This window comes from Haliotis rubra, unplaced genomic scaffold (assembly GCF_003918875.1).
Source record: "Haliotis rubra isolate DU_JTF1 unplaced genomic scaffold, ASM391887v1 Scf711, whole genome shotgun sequence".
Lineage (NCBI taxonomy): Eukaryota > Metazoa > Mollusca > Gastropoda > Lepetellida > Haliotidae > Haliotis > Haliotis rubra.
The window spans coordinates 93,173-114,069 of NW_025767426.1; the positions used below are offsets into that span (position 1 = coordinate 93,173).

Sequence of the window (20,897 nt, forward strand, 5' to 3'; positions counted from 1 at the left end):
TCCTGTTGTTGCTGTTATAACAGTGGGTACTTTAGTACAGGTGTTCCTGTTGTTGCTGTTATAACAGTGGGTATAGATTAGGACTAGACTGTGGGTTTGGGCGGTTGTTGTGTTTTCATATATTAATTAAATACATGTAACTTGGTCGAAATGGTGTGAATATAACTTCATTACGCAGTGTTATACCACAGTGGAACGGTTTCTTGTGGGAAGATATTCCGAAGTACTAAAGTTGTCACCCATCTTATCCAGTACAACTATGCTGCAGGCTGTGACACTCTCTCCACAGTCAGGTTTAAAGCATTAAGAATAAGATACTGTAACTCATGATAAGTGATCTTTTATCAAACAAAACACACACAGACACATATATAGACAGACAGACGCACGCACGTACACACGGACGCATGCACACACACACGTGTGGGGCTGTGGGATAACCTGATGGTTACAGTGGTCAAAGACTCGACTTGCTATCATGATGAAAATGTGTGAAGCCCATTTCTGGTGTCACCCGCCCAAACATCCCTAGAATATGCTAAAAGCGGCGTAAAACCATACTCACTCACAGACAGACACATACACATGCATGCACCCAAGCGCAGACACATACATACACTCATGTAAGAAAAACAATATACGATAGAAATGAATTATATCTAAATAGTACCACCTTTTCTCTCAAACAGTTCCTCGTCCCAGAACGTTGAAGTCGATTTCTATGATTTGCATATCTGCATTCATATCTCAGATGTAACATAACGGGACTTACCAAGGCAATTAACTTAAAAGACAGTTTCATAGAACTATCGATCCTTTTTAACCCCACATACTTTTCATAGTTGGTTAGCGTCATATTGCATCACCTACCCACATCATACACAAAAAAACTTCCGCAATATGACACTGCTGAAATCAAATCGATACCCCGCCTTCCATCCCCCCTACACACTATTTCCTATATTCAGAAACCAATAGAACCTCTGATCCCTTGGCGCTCTTCTAAATGCTCATTCGCTGATTGTAAATTTCATGGATTAAGGCTTTTTGCCCTGAACGAGCCCAACCCACATATGAGTCAGGATATATGTTGTATAAAGGGAAGATGCGACTACTTGGCCACTATAAACATCCCTGTGTTGTACACGTGTGTGTGTGGAGGACGATGATAGCATAGAGGTAGGTCGGCGCTTGTGTCATTGTAATCTCTAGACGTGTGTGCATGTTTGTGTGTATGTATCATGTTATTGTTTACCATATGTCTTCATGCCTCGATCGGCGGGTGGCTTAATAGTTAAAGTGTTAGCTCGTCAAACTCGAGAATAAGGTTCTATTCCCTATAAGCATATGGTATTCTTGAGGCTTCATGTTGACGTGCCCATGCGCAATATGGGGGCGGTGGGGTAACCTACTGGTTAAAGTGTTCGTTCTTCACACCGAATACCCGGGTTCGATTCTCGACATGGGTACAATGTGTGAAGCTCATTTATGGTGTCCCCTGCCCCGATTTTGCTGGATTATTGCTAATAGCGGTGTAAAATTAAACTCACTCACTGATATTTCTGGCTCATCTCGCTTCAACGTCTACTTTCACCCACTTACACACTAATATGCTAGTCGATAATACCTTAAAATCACTTTTCAACATCGGCGCTGTAACATTTTAAACAACGATGCAGTGGTAGTAATTTGTTGTCATTTCCGTGTTATATCACACTAGTCGTGTATCGACAAGTTTACACATGTTTTCGTAAATGCATCCTTGTTATAACTACCAATTAGCAATAAACTATGTGTAACAATTAAGATTATTGTATCTAGAAAATCTAATGACATGTTATAATGTGAGCGATGTATGGAATGTGCATACATTTAAAGATATATTGCAACAAGAAAGAAACGTCAAAAGCTCACTCACTCACTCACTCACTCACTCACTCACTCACTCACTCACTCTTCTGTCTAAAACCACCGATGTTTCAATCCCAAAACTCATGTGACTACATGTCCAGAACGGCTCATATTTACCAGTACACGTTGAATAGACCGGAAGTTGGCCCACAAAGACCGGGTTACCGAAGCCACCTTGGAAATATGTGCACACAACACGGCATAGCGAAAGCCTATCCAACTCCGACTATCATATGTACTAGGTTCCGTTTGGTGTAAAGGGCGAAATAGCTGTGGAATTTATATGAATGGACCAAAGAAGATTTTTTTGATGACTTGAAAATGTTCAAATGATAATTGCTTTATGTCTGATACATTTAATGCATACCGATGGCCTCTCGGGGGATTTTGTGTGAAACCTAAGAAAACAGACCGGATCTTGCTTCACAAAACTTAAAGCTTTTTGTGGCCTTTAATACGTAACACATACCAGTGGCTTTATACATGGATACATCTGACTGACGCCCCTGCTGTCTAGTATAATTTTAATAGTTCAACACACAAAGGCCCGGGGCATTGAATACGTCTGAAATAGAAACCTAAACGGTTGTCATTTTTTTTTGGACCGGAAAATCCGCAAAAATTACTTCACACACATTCCTTTCTCCCACCAACGGAATGTTTGGATTAAAGCAGCTCGGGGTTTATGTGTGATATTTTGAATGTATTCGTTCAGACAACTACGTTTACATGCTGTTACACTATATAAAAGGATATAGTACTAGGGTAGGGTCTATATACCTATATGTCTGTCTAACGCTGTTTCTAAGCGTGACACGCCCCTGTGGTTACACGAGTATGAGTATTTAGCTGCGGAGAAAATGTACTGACTTAAAATCACTGGATTGTCTGGTACGGATTCGAAACTTTACATCCAGCCGTCGTATGGCAGGCGTATTTCTGTGCAGCCTCTGGCGGGAAGGGGGGGGAGGTCCATCCATTGATCCATCTATATTCATATGAATGTCACCACACCCATGTCTGTAACCCCTAATGGAATCTGATTCAACAGATACCAGACCATGATGTTTATAGCCACACGTATTATCCACTGCAACACATGGGGTAGGACTTATTTTCATTGTATAGAAAAGGTACAAACTACATTTTTAAAACAATTTCTAAATCTAGGTAAATTTGCTTCTAATAAGGCTACATACGGAGAAACTGGTAGATGCATTATGTTTGTGTTCAGCAGAATAAGAGCAGTTAAATATTGGTTAAAGTTGGTAAAAATGCATTACTTAAGGTACCCAAAACAGTGTTATCTTTTTTGAAATCACAAGATGATATTGGTAAAGTTAACTGCGTGTCTAATGTTAGGCTATTACTCTTTTCTACTGGATTTTCCAATGTATGGCTTGCCCAATGGGTTGGCAATGAAGACTGTTTTATATCTCTTTTTAAACAGCGCCTATGTGATATTTTCATTCAAGAGTGGTCTATGTCCATTAGTACTTCTAGATATTTAGAATATTATGCCTCTCATAAGTCGTTGCTAGAACCAGAATCGTATATCTTTAATTTTCATGATAAATCTTTGATAAGAGCTTTATGTAAATTAAGAATTGGTTTTCATGATTTCTGTCTAAATAGGGCACGTAAACATGGTATTTCTACAGAGTGTAAAAATGATTTGATCTGTTCTAATCAGTTCCATGTCATGTTTGTATGCATGCACCAAGTATCTAAGTTTGCGAAAAAAGTATATGCCATTTCTTTCAAACACTGTATTAGACACACATTCACTGTCAAATTTGTTAAATTCTAAGAATATTATGATTTTTAAGTCTGTAGCAATTTATCTCAAACATGTTTTCACTGTGCGTAACCATAAATGTAACCATGAATGTAACTATATGTTCACGTGACTTGCATAGTATTTTGTAACATCAACAATTGTAATGTAGGCCTTAAGGCCAGAATTACCGAATACACTGAATCTGAATCTGAATCACTTCCACACAAGTGAGTGAGTGAGTATGGTTTTACGCCGCTTTAATTAATCTAATATCATTATTATCATTAATATAACGACTGGGGATACCGTTACCCACTAGACTATTCCGACAACCCCATAGCCACAAAAGTAAATTGCCTACGATTTAAGATGCAGATGAAGATGTCGACATATCACGTACATGCATACCCAGGTTGAGTTGCGTGTTTGAGCGACAGTTAAAGATCGTTGGACTTTTAAAATGTGATTCAAATGTCAGGCCTTTGTTAAGTGAACTGAACGAGATGGACGCGACGAAACCTTTGCAACTGCTTATCAACGTATTGTTTGCGTGTACATCAGTGTGTATCAGCCAGTACATCATCCTTTCACACGTGGTCTCTGATGAGACGAATTAGCATGCCATCTGTTTCTCATCAACTGTTTTAGGTGTATATACATTGTATTTTCTTGTATCTGTGTCTGGGTGTCTCAGAGTGACGAGATTAAGTCCTCAAATAAGGACACAACACACACACACGCACACACGCACACACACGTGTCCACTTAATCAGCCTCTGTCTACTTCTGGGGTGGTGGGGTAGCCTAATGGTTAAAGCGCCGAAGACCTGGGTTCGATTCCCCACATGTGTACAACGTGTGAAGCCGGTTGGGTGCCCTAGGTAGTTTGTGTCCGTTTGATTGGTCTGTTGTTTAACGCTTCACGCAGCAGTATTCCAGCTATATGACGGCGGTCTGTAAATAATTGAGTCTGGACCAGACAAACAAGTGATCGACATCATGAGCATCGATCTATTCAGTTGGGATACGATAGCATGTGTCAACCAAGTCAACAACCTCCACCCCCACCCCACCCAATCCCGTTAGTCGCCTTTTACGACAAGCATGGGTTGCTGAAGACCAATTCTTTCACGGACCTTCACGGGTACCATTAATACTTTATTATAACGTATTGCGTTTCTGCAAAACCTGGTTCTCGACACAAATCCAACGTGGGAGATAGAGAGAGAGGGAAAGAGAGAGAGACAGATGGAGAGAATGAGAAGAGAGAGAGGTACACACACACACACACACACACACACACACACACACACACACACACACACACACACTTTCACGCACGTTCACACTCATACACGTACACACGCTCAGTCACACTCAAACACACACTACTATCTTGTGTGTATTTGGGCGACCTAGTTTCAGAAAGTGACAGAAAGCGACCTGGCATTTGGTGGCCCGTATATGTTTAGTTTCCCTCTCTTGTGTTATCATATTCATGTGATAAAGAGAGGAACAGAATCTAATGACATCAATCTATGACATGGCACCATAAATTACGTATGGCCTTGTTGACTTGGTGCATCTGACTACCACAAATGTGAAATGCATCATCACAAACACTGTTTTCTATCCTGTTGCAAGCAGATCCTATTTAGATTGCTTATAGATTTCCAATATCCAGGAAATGGTTTACATGTTGTATGAATGTGGAAGAAGTTGATTGGCAGAGTAATGTTGCTTCTCGACGAGGCAAAGCATCCCTGTGATGGAAACATCACATGTCGAGATATGCTATGAATCACTCGATTATAATGCAAATAAACATCATTTGGTATTGAAAGTGACGTTTTATTTTGTAATTCCTGATAATGCATACACATGGTTACGTGACTCAGGCTGAGTCATATTGAGAAGTGACTTTCATGACATTTGCTAATGCAAGATCTTTGAGTGAGTGAGTGAGTTTAGTTTTACGCCGCTCTCAGCAATATTCCAGCGATATGGCGGCGGTCTGTAAGCGATCGAGTCCCATACGATCCAGTGATCTACGTCATGAGCATCGATCTACACAAATGAGATACCATGACATGTGTCAACCCAGTCAGCGAGCCTGACCACCCGATCCCGTTAGTCGCCTCTCACGACAAGCGTGGTTTGTTGAAGATCAATTCTAACCCGGATCTGCACGGGTCTCAATATCTTTAAATGCTGGCTAGTGGTACATAGAAGAAATAAGATAACGTTGTAATCGCCAGACAAAATCATTCCAACAATTTCTAACTACCATTGCCTGTTAAATTGTATGTAGAACCTCAGGGATGCTGTGTAGGATTCAAGCGACAAATTCCGTTCATACTCATACATGTCGCGGGGGAGGCATGTCAGCGCGTACCTGTTGTGTATATCGATATTCGATCACTGCACTGTCTCCTCTAGACTCGGGTATTTACAAACTGGCGTAATGTAGAGCTGGTATATTGTACAGTGCGGCGTTAAACGAACAAAACAAAATGTTATCAGAGACTTCCGCCTGTTGGTTTGGGGAGTTTGATCATAGATTTTTACATTGTGACACAATGGGAAACATCAGAAAATAGTTTCATTCTCTTAAAGTCACCAACATTGGAACAAAACGTACATAGAAATACATCATTACAAGTGTAAACTTCCAACGAATTTAAACTGACAATCCTGTGTCCTCTATATCGCCCTTCGTTCAAAGTAGAATGGATTATAACAAAACCTTTAGATTTACTGAAGCATTGCAAACAGGAGTAGAATGGGTTTGATTCCCATGTCCCCCATGCCGTACTTTGTTTCAAAGTCAAATGCATTAAAACAAAACCTTTTTAGATTACTGAAGTATGACAAACGGGAGTTGAATGAGTGAATTCAGACGAAATTTCGACATCGCAGGTATCCGTTACCAAGTTGTGTGTGCCCACAGATTTTGAAAATACAGAGTTGCAGAGGTACCGATAAGAACAATGATTACTGCAATATAGATCACTTGATCTAGTACAGTCACGAGAACATCTATTTATGACTTTATCACCTAAGGGAAGACATGCAAGGTTATTCAAGGGATTGACTGTAATAGACTGTTATAGTAGGTGGGGGTACTAGAGCGTGGATTGGATTACCGATTATGACGCACCCTGTCTCAGCTGATATATGAGGGATGAGTCATCATTAATCTTAGGTACATCATTCATATACACCTGGTTAAAGTGTCACTTACTGTATATTTCCACTTTTAGCAATCCTATCCTGTATTAAATACTTCGACAAAACAGAGTAATCTATAAATAAGAAAAGAAAGATTTATGGATGTCAACTTCTTTATTTTGAATAACACGACGTTTGGGAGTGTATGCTTGCTCCTTCATCGAGTGAATGGTAGGGAGTATATTTTCTTATGTATTCAACTTCTAAATGCCCTTCAAAGATTTGAGAGTAATCAATGTTGTTTGATCAAATGAAGGTTTAAATAATCTTTATGGTGGACATGTGGGGGGCATTTGTGACTGAACATTGACAAAAGCTGCCCGATGCAATTCCCATTTTCTCTTTTCCATATGTTCCCGTATTTTTCAGGTGAATAATTTATTTGCCTTTCCGTGTGTTTGTGACAAGTGCCCCGCGATGTGGCAGGATACGTTCCCCTGCTGTCATTCCTATATGGTAGTTATTCACAGACACATTTCCTGACTCTATTAGAATTGTACAATAGAGATTTCTTGTGAATATGAAAACCTGATATGAAAGTTCCGTATGGAAACAAATGTGACAAAACATTCATATGAAATCTCCGCCCAAAGTCAAATTAAATCAGTTGTGCGAATCCGACTACATCAGGTGCGCGTGTCCTTAAGAAGAGAGAAAGCGTAAGAGAGTGAGGTGATTAACTTATGTCTAAGATTGCATATCGTTCAAGTAATCTTTTATTCCGTTGATAATGGAGCCGATTACCAACAATGATGTATATTGATTGATGTCTAAGTCGAGTATGCTGTTATCTCGAACTATATTCCATGTTCAGTCTTTATCCTGATATCCTCTATCCTGTTAAAACTATATGAAGAACATTTTCACTTTTTGCATTTTCGTATTGCACTGGTCCGACTCGAGGCCCCAGCTGATTCAGTCTAAGTCTGGCATGAGTGAGTGAGTTTAGATTTTAAGCCACATCGGCAGTAATTCAGTCATATCGGGGCTATGTTGATACAACAAAACAGGGCTGAACCCATTTCAAGCCTCGCTTTACTCATGAGATAAATGCAACAATTCAGTGATTTGTGCCTATACTAGTTTGCGTCGTTTATGATCACCGTCGTTTATGATCAAAGTCGTTGTTATCACCTCCAGAAATTTCCAATCTCGCGCCCTTGAAGGTCCGTGTTAAAATGAATCTTCAGTAACCCTGCTTGTCGTAAGAGGCGACTAACGGGATCGGGAGGTCAGGCTCGCTGACTTGGTTGATACACGTCATCGTATCCCAATTGCGGAGATCGATGCTCATAATATTGACCACTGGATTGTTTGGTCCAGACTCGATTATTTACAGACCGCCTCCATATAGCTGGAATATTGCTGAGTGCGGCGTGAAACTAAACTCACTCACTCTTACATGACAATTTGTGACAGTTGGTTTTGGGTTGACTGAGGTCAGTGAACGACACTTTATCTGTTTCCTCGTCAGTCTATGTACTTGAAAACAAATACGTGATATCACGTGAAGCGTGCTTAGACTCGGCAATAGTTATCATAAAGTAGAATAACAATTCTTCTGCAACACATCATTGGTTGCTATCTTTACAAGTGACAAACTGTTAATGAATAGTCACTATTAAACTCGTTCAAGTCATTCCGGGGATTTTAGATACATTTCCAACACGCCTTTCGTTGCACAATCAACCACAACCAACACGTGTATCAAATCCGCATTGTGAACACACCTACTTGATATACCACCATTGTTTCTAGAAATATCAATGTTAGGAAACTCATTTACAGTGAGTCAGTGAATGAGTTGGGTTTTACGCCGTTTTTAGAAATATTCCAGCAAAATCACCGCGGAGGACACCAGAAATGGGCTTCACAGATTGTACCCATGTTGGGAATCAAACCCGGGTCTACGGCGTGACGAGCGAACGCTTTAACCACAAGGCTACCCCGCCGCCCCTCATTTACAATTACTGATATGCATATGGCAGTTAAGTATGTCAGACATAATTTCATTGGCGTCTCTGATAAAGGACTGACTGACTGAGTTTGGTTTTCCGCTTTTAGCAATATCCCAGCAACGTACATCACGGCGGGGGACACCAGAAATGGGCTCACACATTGTACCCATGTGGGGATTCGACTCCGGGTCTTCGGCGTGACGAGCCAAAGCTTTAACCACTAGGCTACCCCACCGCCCCTCTGACAAAGGAAGGGAATTGTTACAGTATATATGTTTTAGATCCTATTCCCGAGAAGCGGACATGGATTATTCACGAAAATATTTTCTCGAAAAAAGGAAATGTTTTATTTTTTTCTTTCTTCGAACTCCTATTATGAAGTATTTGTATTATCCAACCATATGACACGTTTCAATTAACTGCAAAAGTACCAAACACATACCATGATTGTCAAGAGCAATTTTCAGGGTCGGTATTCAAAGCATTGAAACTAAGATAATTTTAACAATACATTGCAATCGATTATAAGTATAATGTGACTTATGACCCAAATTTCCAACACCCAGTAGGTATAGATCTCAATATGATCTTATTCATGTACATTTAGCGTTGTGGTCAATAATGCCAGCGTGCTCACGACCGTGTCATTGTATCACACATCCCTGCTTTCACGAGGAAGTTCAATTTTATTATATTTTACCACCATATCCTTCCCAAGAGAGAATTACAGTACTGCTAATAATAGTTCACACAAATGCCCGCTATATAAACCGTGTTGACAGTGACTTCCAACTAACATTGCTGACATCCATCATGGCCACATGTATATCTGTAAGTATATTGTGTGGCTTTTTACAGAAAACAGACTATGTTTGTCAACACATTGTCAAGACATTTGATGTGTCACATGAGCAGATGATTCTCTTAGAGTTCTTTGCCTGAAAGTAAAGGGAAAGCCTTACTAAAGGATGGTCTCGGGTTCGATCCCCGACCGCGTCATACCAAAAGACGTTAAAATGTGGTACTTGTTGGTCCCTGCCTGGCGCTCGGTATTAATGGGTATAACAAGGACTGGTCGGCTCGGAGTCAGTATAATGTGTCTGAGTGGGGTATTCATGCTTCACTGCGGCATGGTGTCTCAGTGAGTTAGCGCTATAAAACCAGCTCAAGTCTGGGCTAGTACAAGCAGCCACACATACACACGCATGCACGTCGTCATATGAGCGAAATATTCTTAATTACGACGTTACAACCCCATTCACCTCACGTACTAACTTGTATATGTAACTGTTGACCGTGACTTCACATATTCCTATACATGACAAGTCAAAATTCACATCATTCTTAAAATGTTACTTTAAAATAGCTTGGTTGACACATGTCACCCGATATCGTTCGTCGTTTCTTACGACAAGCATGGGTTTCTCAATGCCAATAGTTTTATTCTAACCCGGATCGTAACGGGTTTCTCATACTAAAAAGATTAATTTACTGATTAGTTAAGATGCAGGAACATGCTTGTAGCAAATGCTTCGAAATACAACGTCCTTCCTCTTATATTGACCAGTGAAGATTCGGGGAAGAATTGGTCTTCAGTAGCCCATGCTTGTAGTAAGAAGCGACTAACGGGATCGGGTTGTCAGGATCGCTGACTTGGTTGACACATGTCATCGGTTCCCCATTGCGTAGATCGATGTTCATGATGTCATCAATGGATTGTCTGGTCCAGACTCGATTATTTACAGTTCCCGCCATATAGCTGGAAGTCTGCTGAGTGCGGCGTTAAACAACAAACAAACAAAGCATGGATATTCTTAAACCACGCTGTGAGTTTACATGTTTGAAGTCATGGAAACTACAAGCATTACACGTCCATGACCGACATTATTACGGGATTTCCCCCTACAATTAGTTGACACATCGTGATATAACTGGAATACTGTTCAAACTTTTAAAGCCAACTCACCCATTCATAAATTTTAGTTCATAATGTCATAACATGGGTGTTGAAACATCCTGTCGGTTTTCTCAAACAATCGTAAACAATACGAAACACAGACTTTAAGACATGTTTCTCGCGACACAAGGTCAATTCTGTGTTGATATTAGTCATCCTGCAAGGGCTTGTCCCCAGACACTTCCCTTTACAGCATCATTTCCTACTCGCTGCATCGTCCAGATTTCCCATCATTTAGTTACACGACCGGAGTATGGGCGCTGTGAATGAGACTGATTCTGGAAGAGTTGTTGTGTTCCATGTGGCCACTCCTCAAACAGCCTTCCCCAGGTTCCTCAAGGCCTGACATCCATACATGTTGTCATTACAACATACGTGGATACTAGCAGCTTTCTCAACTTCACAATGCTTTAACATTAGCACGTTGTCTCTAAGTGGTGCTTCCTTGTTGGGGGATGGGGGTAATTGTCGTGACATTTACTCAGCTCCTTTCGATTTCACATGACGATTCACACATTTTATAATGAGTGTATCTTTGTATAGATGCATGAAATATGTGAGCGGACAATACACAAAGACACAAAACCCACATGCATGTATGTATCCGTTCATAATCCAGCATTTCAATATTTGGGTTTTTGTTCCGCATTGCTTAGTTTATACATCCCATTTTGATAGGTTAACAAATGTATAATACAGAAATGTCGTTGTATGTTTATATAACAACTGATAGAGAGAGTTACGTTTGTCAGAGTCTGTAAATATGATTTCTATTTACAATGCTAAGTATACTAGACACTTGTGTGCATGTGTCATCAAGTGTCTGTATGCTCTCCTTAGAGTCTTCTATTGATATGAAACAGATTCAAGTGTCATCCAGTATCAGTATGCCCCTTAGAGTCTTCTATTCATATGAAACAGATTCAAGTGTCATCAAGTATCAGTATGCTCCTTAGAGTCTTCTATTCATATGAAACAGATTCAAGTGTCATCAAGTATCAGTATGCCCCTTAGAGTCTTCTATTCATATGAAACAGATTCATGTGTCATCAATTATCGGTATGCTCCTTAGAGTCTTCCATTCATATGAAACAGATTCAAGTGTCATCAAGTGTCACTATGGCCATCACTGTTTTATCATGATAAGATTTCTGTAGATGTGTTTCACAGAGCCATTCTTGTCAGAAACACTTGCCAAATGCCAGCCTGTCTCTGTGAGAGCGACGGGAGCCAAGTGGAATGGTACAGGTATTTGTGTGCATCAGATGTCGGGATGGATTTGTCAGTGGGTTGAGGACCTGCTAGACTAACGCTTAGTCTCCGAATATATATAATTTTGATTGTAACAAGTAAACCCATCTAAATTGTGAAAAGGAGACCCAGGGAGACCAGGGATTCAGAACCTTGGAAAATCCAGACTTGCTTCATTTAGGGCTTTAGCACTGCAGGGAGGGCTAGGCTGTAGGAAAATAATATGCTTCAGGGACTGTGAGACACACTAGAAACCAGCCCTGAAGCGTTAATGCAAACTACAACAAACTAGACGACTAACAGGACATGATTGTCAGGATGGGACGTGGGGCTGGTTTCAAACATCACACACCAACTCATGAATATATGTAGAAGAAGAGGCCTCCTAAGCTCATCCCTTTAAAATCTATTATCCTTAAACAATTTCTTCTCAATGGCTTATTAGGTGGGCAAACATGTTTAAATACAGGTATAGCATTTAAATATATCAAAATACAGAAAACATTATACAGGACACATGATTCCACTCAACGAACTATTAGGGTGAGGTTTGAAGGTAACTAAAGAATGTGAAGAAAAGGTGAATATAGAAGATTACCCTCTGATCTGCAGTGCATGCATTCAGTACAGTGCTAGATATCCCTAAAACAGCTTCTAGCTTTCAGTCTATATTACATTGTGATAGAACTTGAAATGATCCAATTGGTCACCGGGAATAAGTTAATATATAGCTTTTCATTGCCTCAACTAACATTGTTTAGATCTCTAATTATTTTACTTATCCTGTAAGAACTCTTTATAGAACTGGGGCGGTGGGGTAGCTTAGTGGTTAAAGCGTTCGCTCGTCACGCCGAAGGCCCGGGTTCGATTCCCCACATGGGTACAATGTCTGAAGCCCATTTCTGGTGTCCCCCGCCATGATATTGCTGGAATATTGCTAAAAGCGGCGTAAAACCCAACTCACTCACTCACACTTTATAGTACTTGTGTACAGACACACTAACCTGACATAGTTGTGTTCATGTCATGTCATTCCCAGATTTATAGGTATGCTAGATGCTAGGATTGTTCTCCAGGACTCACACTGTATATATCTCTGTTGTCCATGTGAACACTTGTACATAGTCACTGATCCACCCACTAGCATATAGAGATGAAACCAAGCGTTGTGTGAGAGCATTATCAGATCTAGGTCACTGTGATGGGGTATTAAGCGTTGTATGTCAAAGTTACACCTCACCGATGACCATCTATAAATAAGTTCTCATTGTACTCAATAGTAACTGTTAAACATGGTAAGTGTACAATTTAGGCCAATTTTCAGATATTTATCAGATACATAAACACTCTGCTCCTCGCATACACGAGGACACATCGAGTACTGAATCATGTAGTGCATAGCTGAAACTGTTCTTAATCAGTGAGGATACGGCATCTGGGGCGATGCTTCAAGGTTTGTGTGTAATGTATGGTGGACTTGGGATGGCACGTTTGTGTATATATTATATGTAAAAACATTGGGTCGTTACGTGTGGGCAGAGCTGTAGCCAAGAGCGCGGAAACAGGCAAATCCATGTGCGGCTGCTCTGATAAGACCAGCCTCTCTCTGTGGTTTGACCTGACAAGTTCGGTGTATGCTGGGATTTCAGTGTTTACACGGTGGTGTGGCTATATGCATGTTGTTGGAGTAGGAGCTTTAGTCATTACAGGACGACTCGAGCTGCAATCTGTTGTCGAGCACAACCCTGGAACAATACGTCAATGTTCCTTTAATCAACTCATCCGTATCCACAGATCAACGTATCGTTATCAAACGAGATCAGCCGGGCGATAGACGGTGACAGGGTCTGTAAGTGCGCGTGGAAATCAAGTCTTTTCATTGGTTGGAGTCACGAAAGGTCACTGTGTGTTCCATTTGTGACGTCACAGACAGCATATCTCTTTCATTGAGATTTTTCCACCCACGTATATAGTGTCACGGTGCTGGCAGCGGTAATGACCCCTGCGTTAAAGGTTATTGGCTCAACCACATGTGGTCGTCTAGAAACACCATAAAGACCGCACCAGTGAACTAAGATAAAATAATATATATGAAAAAGAGCACAACCCAACTGTAATGCTAATACCTCTGACTTGACCAAGAAAGATTGAAAATGATACTTGAAACTTAGAGACTGTGTTTCTCAAGCATCAGGTTTTAATATATAGCCCAAAAAATATTCATTAATCTTATGAGTCAAATCTGGACATGTGATAGCAGACGTTAGTGGCTACCGTCACGTATGATTTTAATTGTTCTACATTAACTAATAATGAAGATATAGTCCCAATAAAGATTTGAAAATAGTCTTCCATTGGGATTAATAGAAGAAAAGACTGCATTTCTCCCAAAATAAACAAGTTTATATAAATTAGACCATATAGCCCGAAAACTGAGTATTATGGACCTAGTTGCATGATACAAGATTTAGGTTACATTCAAAAGTTGACTTTAATTCTTGACATGATATGTCCGCGACAAACACACATGGACTACATAAATTGTATTGAAGTCAACTTAATACAGGGTTTCGTCACAATAGTGATGAGTCTCAAGAAGCCTAAAGACATTTTCAAATATCCTCGACCGAGGACAGATACAGTATTACCCAGCCCGACCACCAAACGGGTTCAGTTTGACGACATCCTTGTGTTTGACACTGAAGACATGGGTGTAGTATACGAGAGAAGCAACTTAACACCGTCTTAACCAGGCAATGTCCCTTTTTTCAGACAGCAAAGTCGTCGTCGAAGCATTAGAGACACTGCAACATCACCAACGACACCAGACGACTACGTTCCATTCATTCCACCGGAATCACCGTCCCCATCCAAATCAAAGAAAATGGACAGGTATGTTACATTTGTAGTTACAGTTGTAATAAACTAACACATTCCATATGTCATCTAACATGCTTTTCCGTGCATACATTCGATGTGTATTTATATAATTGTATTATAACGTTAAGGAGTAATAATCAAACAACATTTACCTTGTAGGTATATATTTGCTTATAGTATTTTGTGATGCTTAATCTTTATTACACTTACTATATGCACGTGGTATTTTCAACAACTCTCAAATATTGCCAAACTGTTGTCATTTATATAATTGTATTGCACTTTACTTGGTAGTTTCATTAAAGTTATCCAATACCTGTCAAAAACTTGAGATTACAGTATTGTGAATAATTTTTGGCCGTTCTCTTTCAGTTTTGATCCCTACCAGGTGTTTCAGGTGAGTACATCTTCTCTCAAAATAGCACACCCTGAAAAAGAATTCTTTTCACACATTATATGAAAACATACGGACAGAGTACACCGCCCTGTCTTACGCCCCGTGTACAAACACCCACTCGAGCGACGAACACCCAACTGCAGACCTATTTCTGCTGTCTTTATTCAATCATTTGTTCCTTTCATGCTTTTTTTAGACTTTTTATCCTACAACGGTTGTAATGGGTGTAACCTGTATGAAGGTTTACCCTCCCACCGGTTTTCCTAATATGGCAATGGTGACCCATATCGATTTATTGATATTGACATAGACGTGCCTCTCGCTTTAAAAGGCATTATGACAGTTATGTGTTCAAGGGGTTAAATATTCCGTGACTCCACACTTCCCGACAGGCTGTGTCTCCCGTGTTTACGCCTGGTGACAGTAATAGGTTTCCGGTGGTTGTATTTTGACATGAGAGAACGCTGGAATGTAGCCTAATGTATTTATTAGGTGATAATCTGACGTTATCACGGGTCTCAACTTGAAACCTCTTACGCGATCTAGTTAACGCCTATGATAAGAAAAAGAACTCACGTTTGTTTATAAACTGAGGGGCAAAAGAAACGTCCCCGATCATTTTTTTATCATAAAATGATACAAACACATGCAATTCAATGTTGAAATGTTTTATATAATTGTTGAACATATTATGCAGACTGTCATTACAGAACAATTGAAACAATTTGCTGTAAGTAGAGTTTTTGTGACGTTTTTCACAGGAGGTTCAAATGTCCGGGTTTCGATCATGACAACACATGCACATCAGTACTGACAGAGTGTCTTTGAGTGTCCAACTCCTCAGTAGCGAGTGTGTCCACCTCTTGCAGCGATACATGCTGCCACACGACGTCGTGCAGAGTGCACAAGACGTCTGATCACGTGATCTGGGATGCGACGCCATTCTTCCTGTAGAGCTTGAGCCAAAGCAACAACGTGCTGTGCGTTCGTTCCGACGTCTGTAGACTCGTACCCGACCATCAGCTTTGTTCAACTGGAAGCGGCTCTCGTCACTGAAGAGTACCCGGCGCCAGTTCCGCGGCTGCCACTGCCGAACTCTACGTGCCCAAGCCAAGCGACGACGTCGATGTTCACGCGTTAACGTCACGCCCCGGAATGGTCTGTTGGCTCTGATACCGAATCGGCGGAGTCGTCTGGATATGGTCCTTCTACTGACTGGATGGGTAAGGCTGGTTGTTGCTGATGACGTCACAGTCAGGAATCTGTTGCGCAAGTGAAGCACCCGTAAATGGCGGTCTTCCTGAGGGGTGGTTACGGGTGGTCTCCCCTGTCCTAGGCCTGTCTGCAGTCCGACCTGTTGTTCTGAAGCGTGTCATCAGTCTGGTGATGGTTTTCTTGCTGCAACCCATGATTCTTGCAACGTGACTGTGAGAAGCACCCAGCTGCAACATCCCAATAGCTCGTCTCTCTGTTCTGCCGTGAGTCGAGGCATGTTCTTTGTGTCCAACGTATTGAAGTGATGAATTCGAACAGTCGAGCATAATTTTTATACTGTACTTTCATACGGGTATGTTTCCACCGAAGCATGCAAAAAACGTGAATAAAAGCAATTTTCATGCTTACAAAAAACTCCACGTGGATTTCCTTTCTGTGAGACGTGGGGATGCGTTCGGGAGATGTGTTCCTAAATAAATTTCCGTCATAACGACAACAGAAAAACTGTTTTTTTCAAATTTTACTTTGGGGACGTTTCTTTTGCCCCTCAGTTTATCAAGTTTCCCAGGGTTTTCATAGAGAGGTATGTGCCCCACAGTCCCTGAACAGTATTATTTTCCCCACTGCCCAGCCCTCCCTGCTTGCCAAAACCTAGTCTGTCTCACAGTCCCTGAACCACATTATTTTCCCCACTGCCTAGCCCTCCCTTCATGCCAAAACCTAGTCTGCCTCACAGTCCCTGAACAGCATTATTTTCCCCACTGCCCAGCCCTCCCTGCTTGCCAAAACCTAGTCTGTCTCACAGTCCCTGAACCACATCATTTTCCCCACTGCCCAGCCCTCCCTTCATGCCAAAACCTAGTCTGCCTCACAGTCCCTGAACCACATTATTTTCCCCACTGCCTATTCCTCCCTTCATGCCAAAACCTAGTCTGCCTCACAGTCCCTGAACAACATTATTTTCCCCACTGCCCAGCCCTCTCTTCATGCCAAAACCTAGTCTGCCCCACAGTCCCTGAACAACATTATTTTCCCCACTGCCTAGCCCTCTCTTCATGCCAAAACCTAGTCTGTCTCACAGTCCCTGAACCACATTATTTTCCCCACTGCCTAGCCCTCCCTTCATGCCAAAACCTAGTCTGCCTCACAGTCCCTGAACCACATTATTTTCCCCACTGCCCAGCCCTCCCTTCATGCCAAAACCTAGTCTGCCCCACAGTCCCTGAACCACATTATTTTCCCCACTGCCTAGCCCTCCCTGCTTGCAAAAACCTAGTCCGCCCCACAGTCCCTGAACAGCATTATTTTCCCCACTGCCTAGCCCTCCCTGCTTGCAAAAACCTAGTCTGCCCCACAGTCCCTGAACCACATTAATCTCCCCACCTCCTAGCCCTCCCTTCATGCCAAAACCTAGTCTGTCTCACAGTCCCTGAACCACATTATTTTCCCCACTGCCCAGCCCTCCCTTCATGCCAAAACCTAGTCTGCCTCACAGTCCCTGAACCACATTATTTTCCCCCACTGCCTAGCCCTCCCTTCATGCCAAAACCTAGTCTGTCTCACAGTCCCTGAACCACATTATTTTCCCCACTGCCTAGCCCTCCCTTCATGCCAAAACCTAGTCTGCCTCACAGTCCCTGAACCACATTATTTTCCCCACTGCCTAGCCCTCCCTTCATGCCAAAACCTAGTCTGTCTCACAGTCCCTGAACAACATTATTTTCCCCACTGCCTAGCCCTCCCTTCATGCCAAAACCTAGTCTGCCCCACAGTCCCTGAACCACATTATTTTCCCCACTGCCTAGCCCTCCCTGCTTGCAAAAACCTAGTCCGCCCCACAGTCCCTGAACAGCATTATTTTCCCCACTGCCTAGCCCTCCCTGCTTGCAAAAACCTAGTCTGCCCCACAGTCCCTGAACCACATTAATCTCCCCACCTCCTAGCCCTCCCTTCATGCCAAAACCTAGTCTGTCTCACAGTCCCTGAACCACATTATTTTCCCCACTGCCCAGCCCTCCCTTCATGCCAAAACCTAGTCTGCCTCACAGTCCCTGAACCACATTATTTTCCCCACTGCCTAGCCCTCCCTTCATGCCAAAACCTAGTCTGTCTCACAGTCCCTGAACCACATTATTTTCCCCACTGCCTAGCCCTCCCTTCATGCCAAAACCTAGTCTGCCTCACAGTCCCTGAACCACATTATTTTCCCCACTGCCTAGCCCTCCCTTCATGCCAAAACCTAGTCTGTCTCACAGTCCCTGAACCACATTAATTTCCCCACTGCCCAGCCCTCCCTTCATGCCAAAACCTAGTCTGCCTCACAGTCCCAGCCCTCCCTTCATGCCAAAACCTAGTCTGTCTCACAGTCCCTGAACCACATTCTTTTCCCCACTGCCCAGCCCTCCCTTCATGCCAAAACCTAGTCTGCCTCACATTCCCTGAATCACATTATTTTCTCCACTGCCCAGCCCTCCCTGCATGACAAAACCTAGTCTGTCTCACAGTCCCCTAACCACATTATTTTCCCTACTGCCTAGCCTTCCCTGCAATGCTAAAGCCCTAAATGAAGCAAGTCTAGATTTCCCCAGGTTCAGGGATCTCCCAACTCACTGGAGCTCCTATTCAATTCAAATGAGTTTATTTGTTACTATCAAAATAAAATATTTTGAGGGACTAAGCGTTAGTCGAGCTAAAACCCTAAATGAAGCAAGTCTAGATTTCCCCAGGTTCAGGGATCTCCCAACTCACTGGAGCTCCTATTCAATTCAAATGAGTTTATTTGTTACTATCAAAATAAAATATTTTGAGGGACTAAGCGTTAGTCGAGCTAAAGCCCTAAATGAAGCAAGCGTAGATTTCCTCTGAATCTCCTATCTCACTTTAGCTCTTTTTTCAATTTAAATGGGATTATTTGTTACTTATATACTGATACTTATTATATTCAGATACCGAGCGTTAGTCTAGTGCCGTCCATGTCGCGCGTTTTGTGCATATTTCTGGGCAACTTCGGTAGGAATTAAACAAGTGATATTCCCACGGGTGATTAAGCCATGATTAAGAATCAATAAAAGACCAATCCCGTGTATGTCCTTGGCGTAAGCCATAGTGACGCGTGTACAGGAATGTTCACTTCCTTTCAAGATTTCACTGTATGAATATCGGAAGCTATATAATGAGTTTATCGTGTTTACATAATGTCGCCATGCCCGCTGCTACGCCGACACTAATGGGTTAGGAGACAATGCTGTAGATGATGTCAATATTAACACTTCCAAATGTTCACAAGTTCTGTGATTGAATCCGTAGTCTTTGATCTGTGATATTGAGAAAAGTGATTGATTATCGAGCGCGGACTATTCACTCAGTACATGTGACAAATTATTGGTTTAACCATTTGAAGTCAGAGTATACACTCTCAATATAGTGCATTTTAAGTGAATACTAAATTGATTTTTCTTGACAAAAAATTCAATGAACGCCCGTATGACAAAAAATAATAACATGGAGTGTACACAGGTTCGCCATGTGTAACTTACATTTCCTAACAGTTTGACTGGCAGTCAGTTAGTGAGTAAATAAAACACATACAACGTTCCAGTTCGAAAACGATCTAATGATCATCATTGAAATGTCGCTTATAAAATAATCCACAAAACTTGACCCCCTTTTGTAAAACCTCTTATAACATTAAATGATTATCTCTGTTCTTCGCATCAAGATCACGATATGCATTACTGGGTAGCCTAGTGGTTAAAGCGTTCGCCCCTCACGCCGAAGACCCGGGTTCAATTCCCCAGTCGGTTACAATGTGTGAAGCCCATTTCTATTGTCCCCGTCTCGATATTGCTGGAGTATTGCATAAAGCGGCGTAAAACCTCACTCACTCACTACACTTGTTTTTCCAGGTGAACCACTTGCCTTGTATGATCCTCACAGTCAAGGTCATCCGCGGCAAGAACATTACCAAAGGATGGGAAGACTACCGTAAGTAGATCTCATTCGTACGGATATATTCCACGTCCAAAGTACTTATTCTAATTATTTCCTTCCCGCTGTTTCCAAATCGTTCCCAAAATAACTGTCTGTTTACATTGAAATACAGCACTTTGTTTGATGTTCGCTAATGTTTTATTCAAGCCTGATTAATTAAGATACGTCTAATCTGGCCTTAGTTGAGGGAAGCTGGCGAGCCCAGCGTGGTTTGTGTGTCAAACTGGAATACGCTGTCATTCTTATTTAAGTAAATAAGCTTTATATAGGTTGATTGGTTTGTTGTTATTCCAGCCATAGGGCGGTCTGTAAGTAATCGAGTCTGGA

The 20,897-nt window shown here is 41.7% G+C and overlaps 1 protein-coding gene across 3 annotated transcripts in view; it reads left to right on the forward strand.

Moving 5' to 3' along the window:
* The window catches only part of LOC124259172 (cytosolic phospholipase A2-like), a 40,691-nt gene that overhangs the window by 9,953 nt on the left and 9,841 nt on the right, over positions 1-20,897 (forward strand). For all 3 annotated transcript variants that reach the window (XM_046693270.1, XM_046693269.1, XM_046693268.1), the window contains exons 2-4: positions 14,861-14,980; positions 15,341-15,365; positions 20,486-20,564. In XM_046693270.1, the coding sequence (XP_046549226.1) occupies positions 14,973-14,980; positions 15,341-15,365; positions 20,486-20,564 (112 nt within the window). In that variant the 5' untranslated portion in view covers positions 14,861-14,972. The remainder of the gene's footprint in view (positions 1-14,860; positions 14,981-15,340; positions 15,366-20,485; positions 20,565-20,897) is intronic.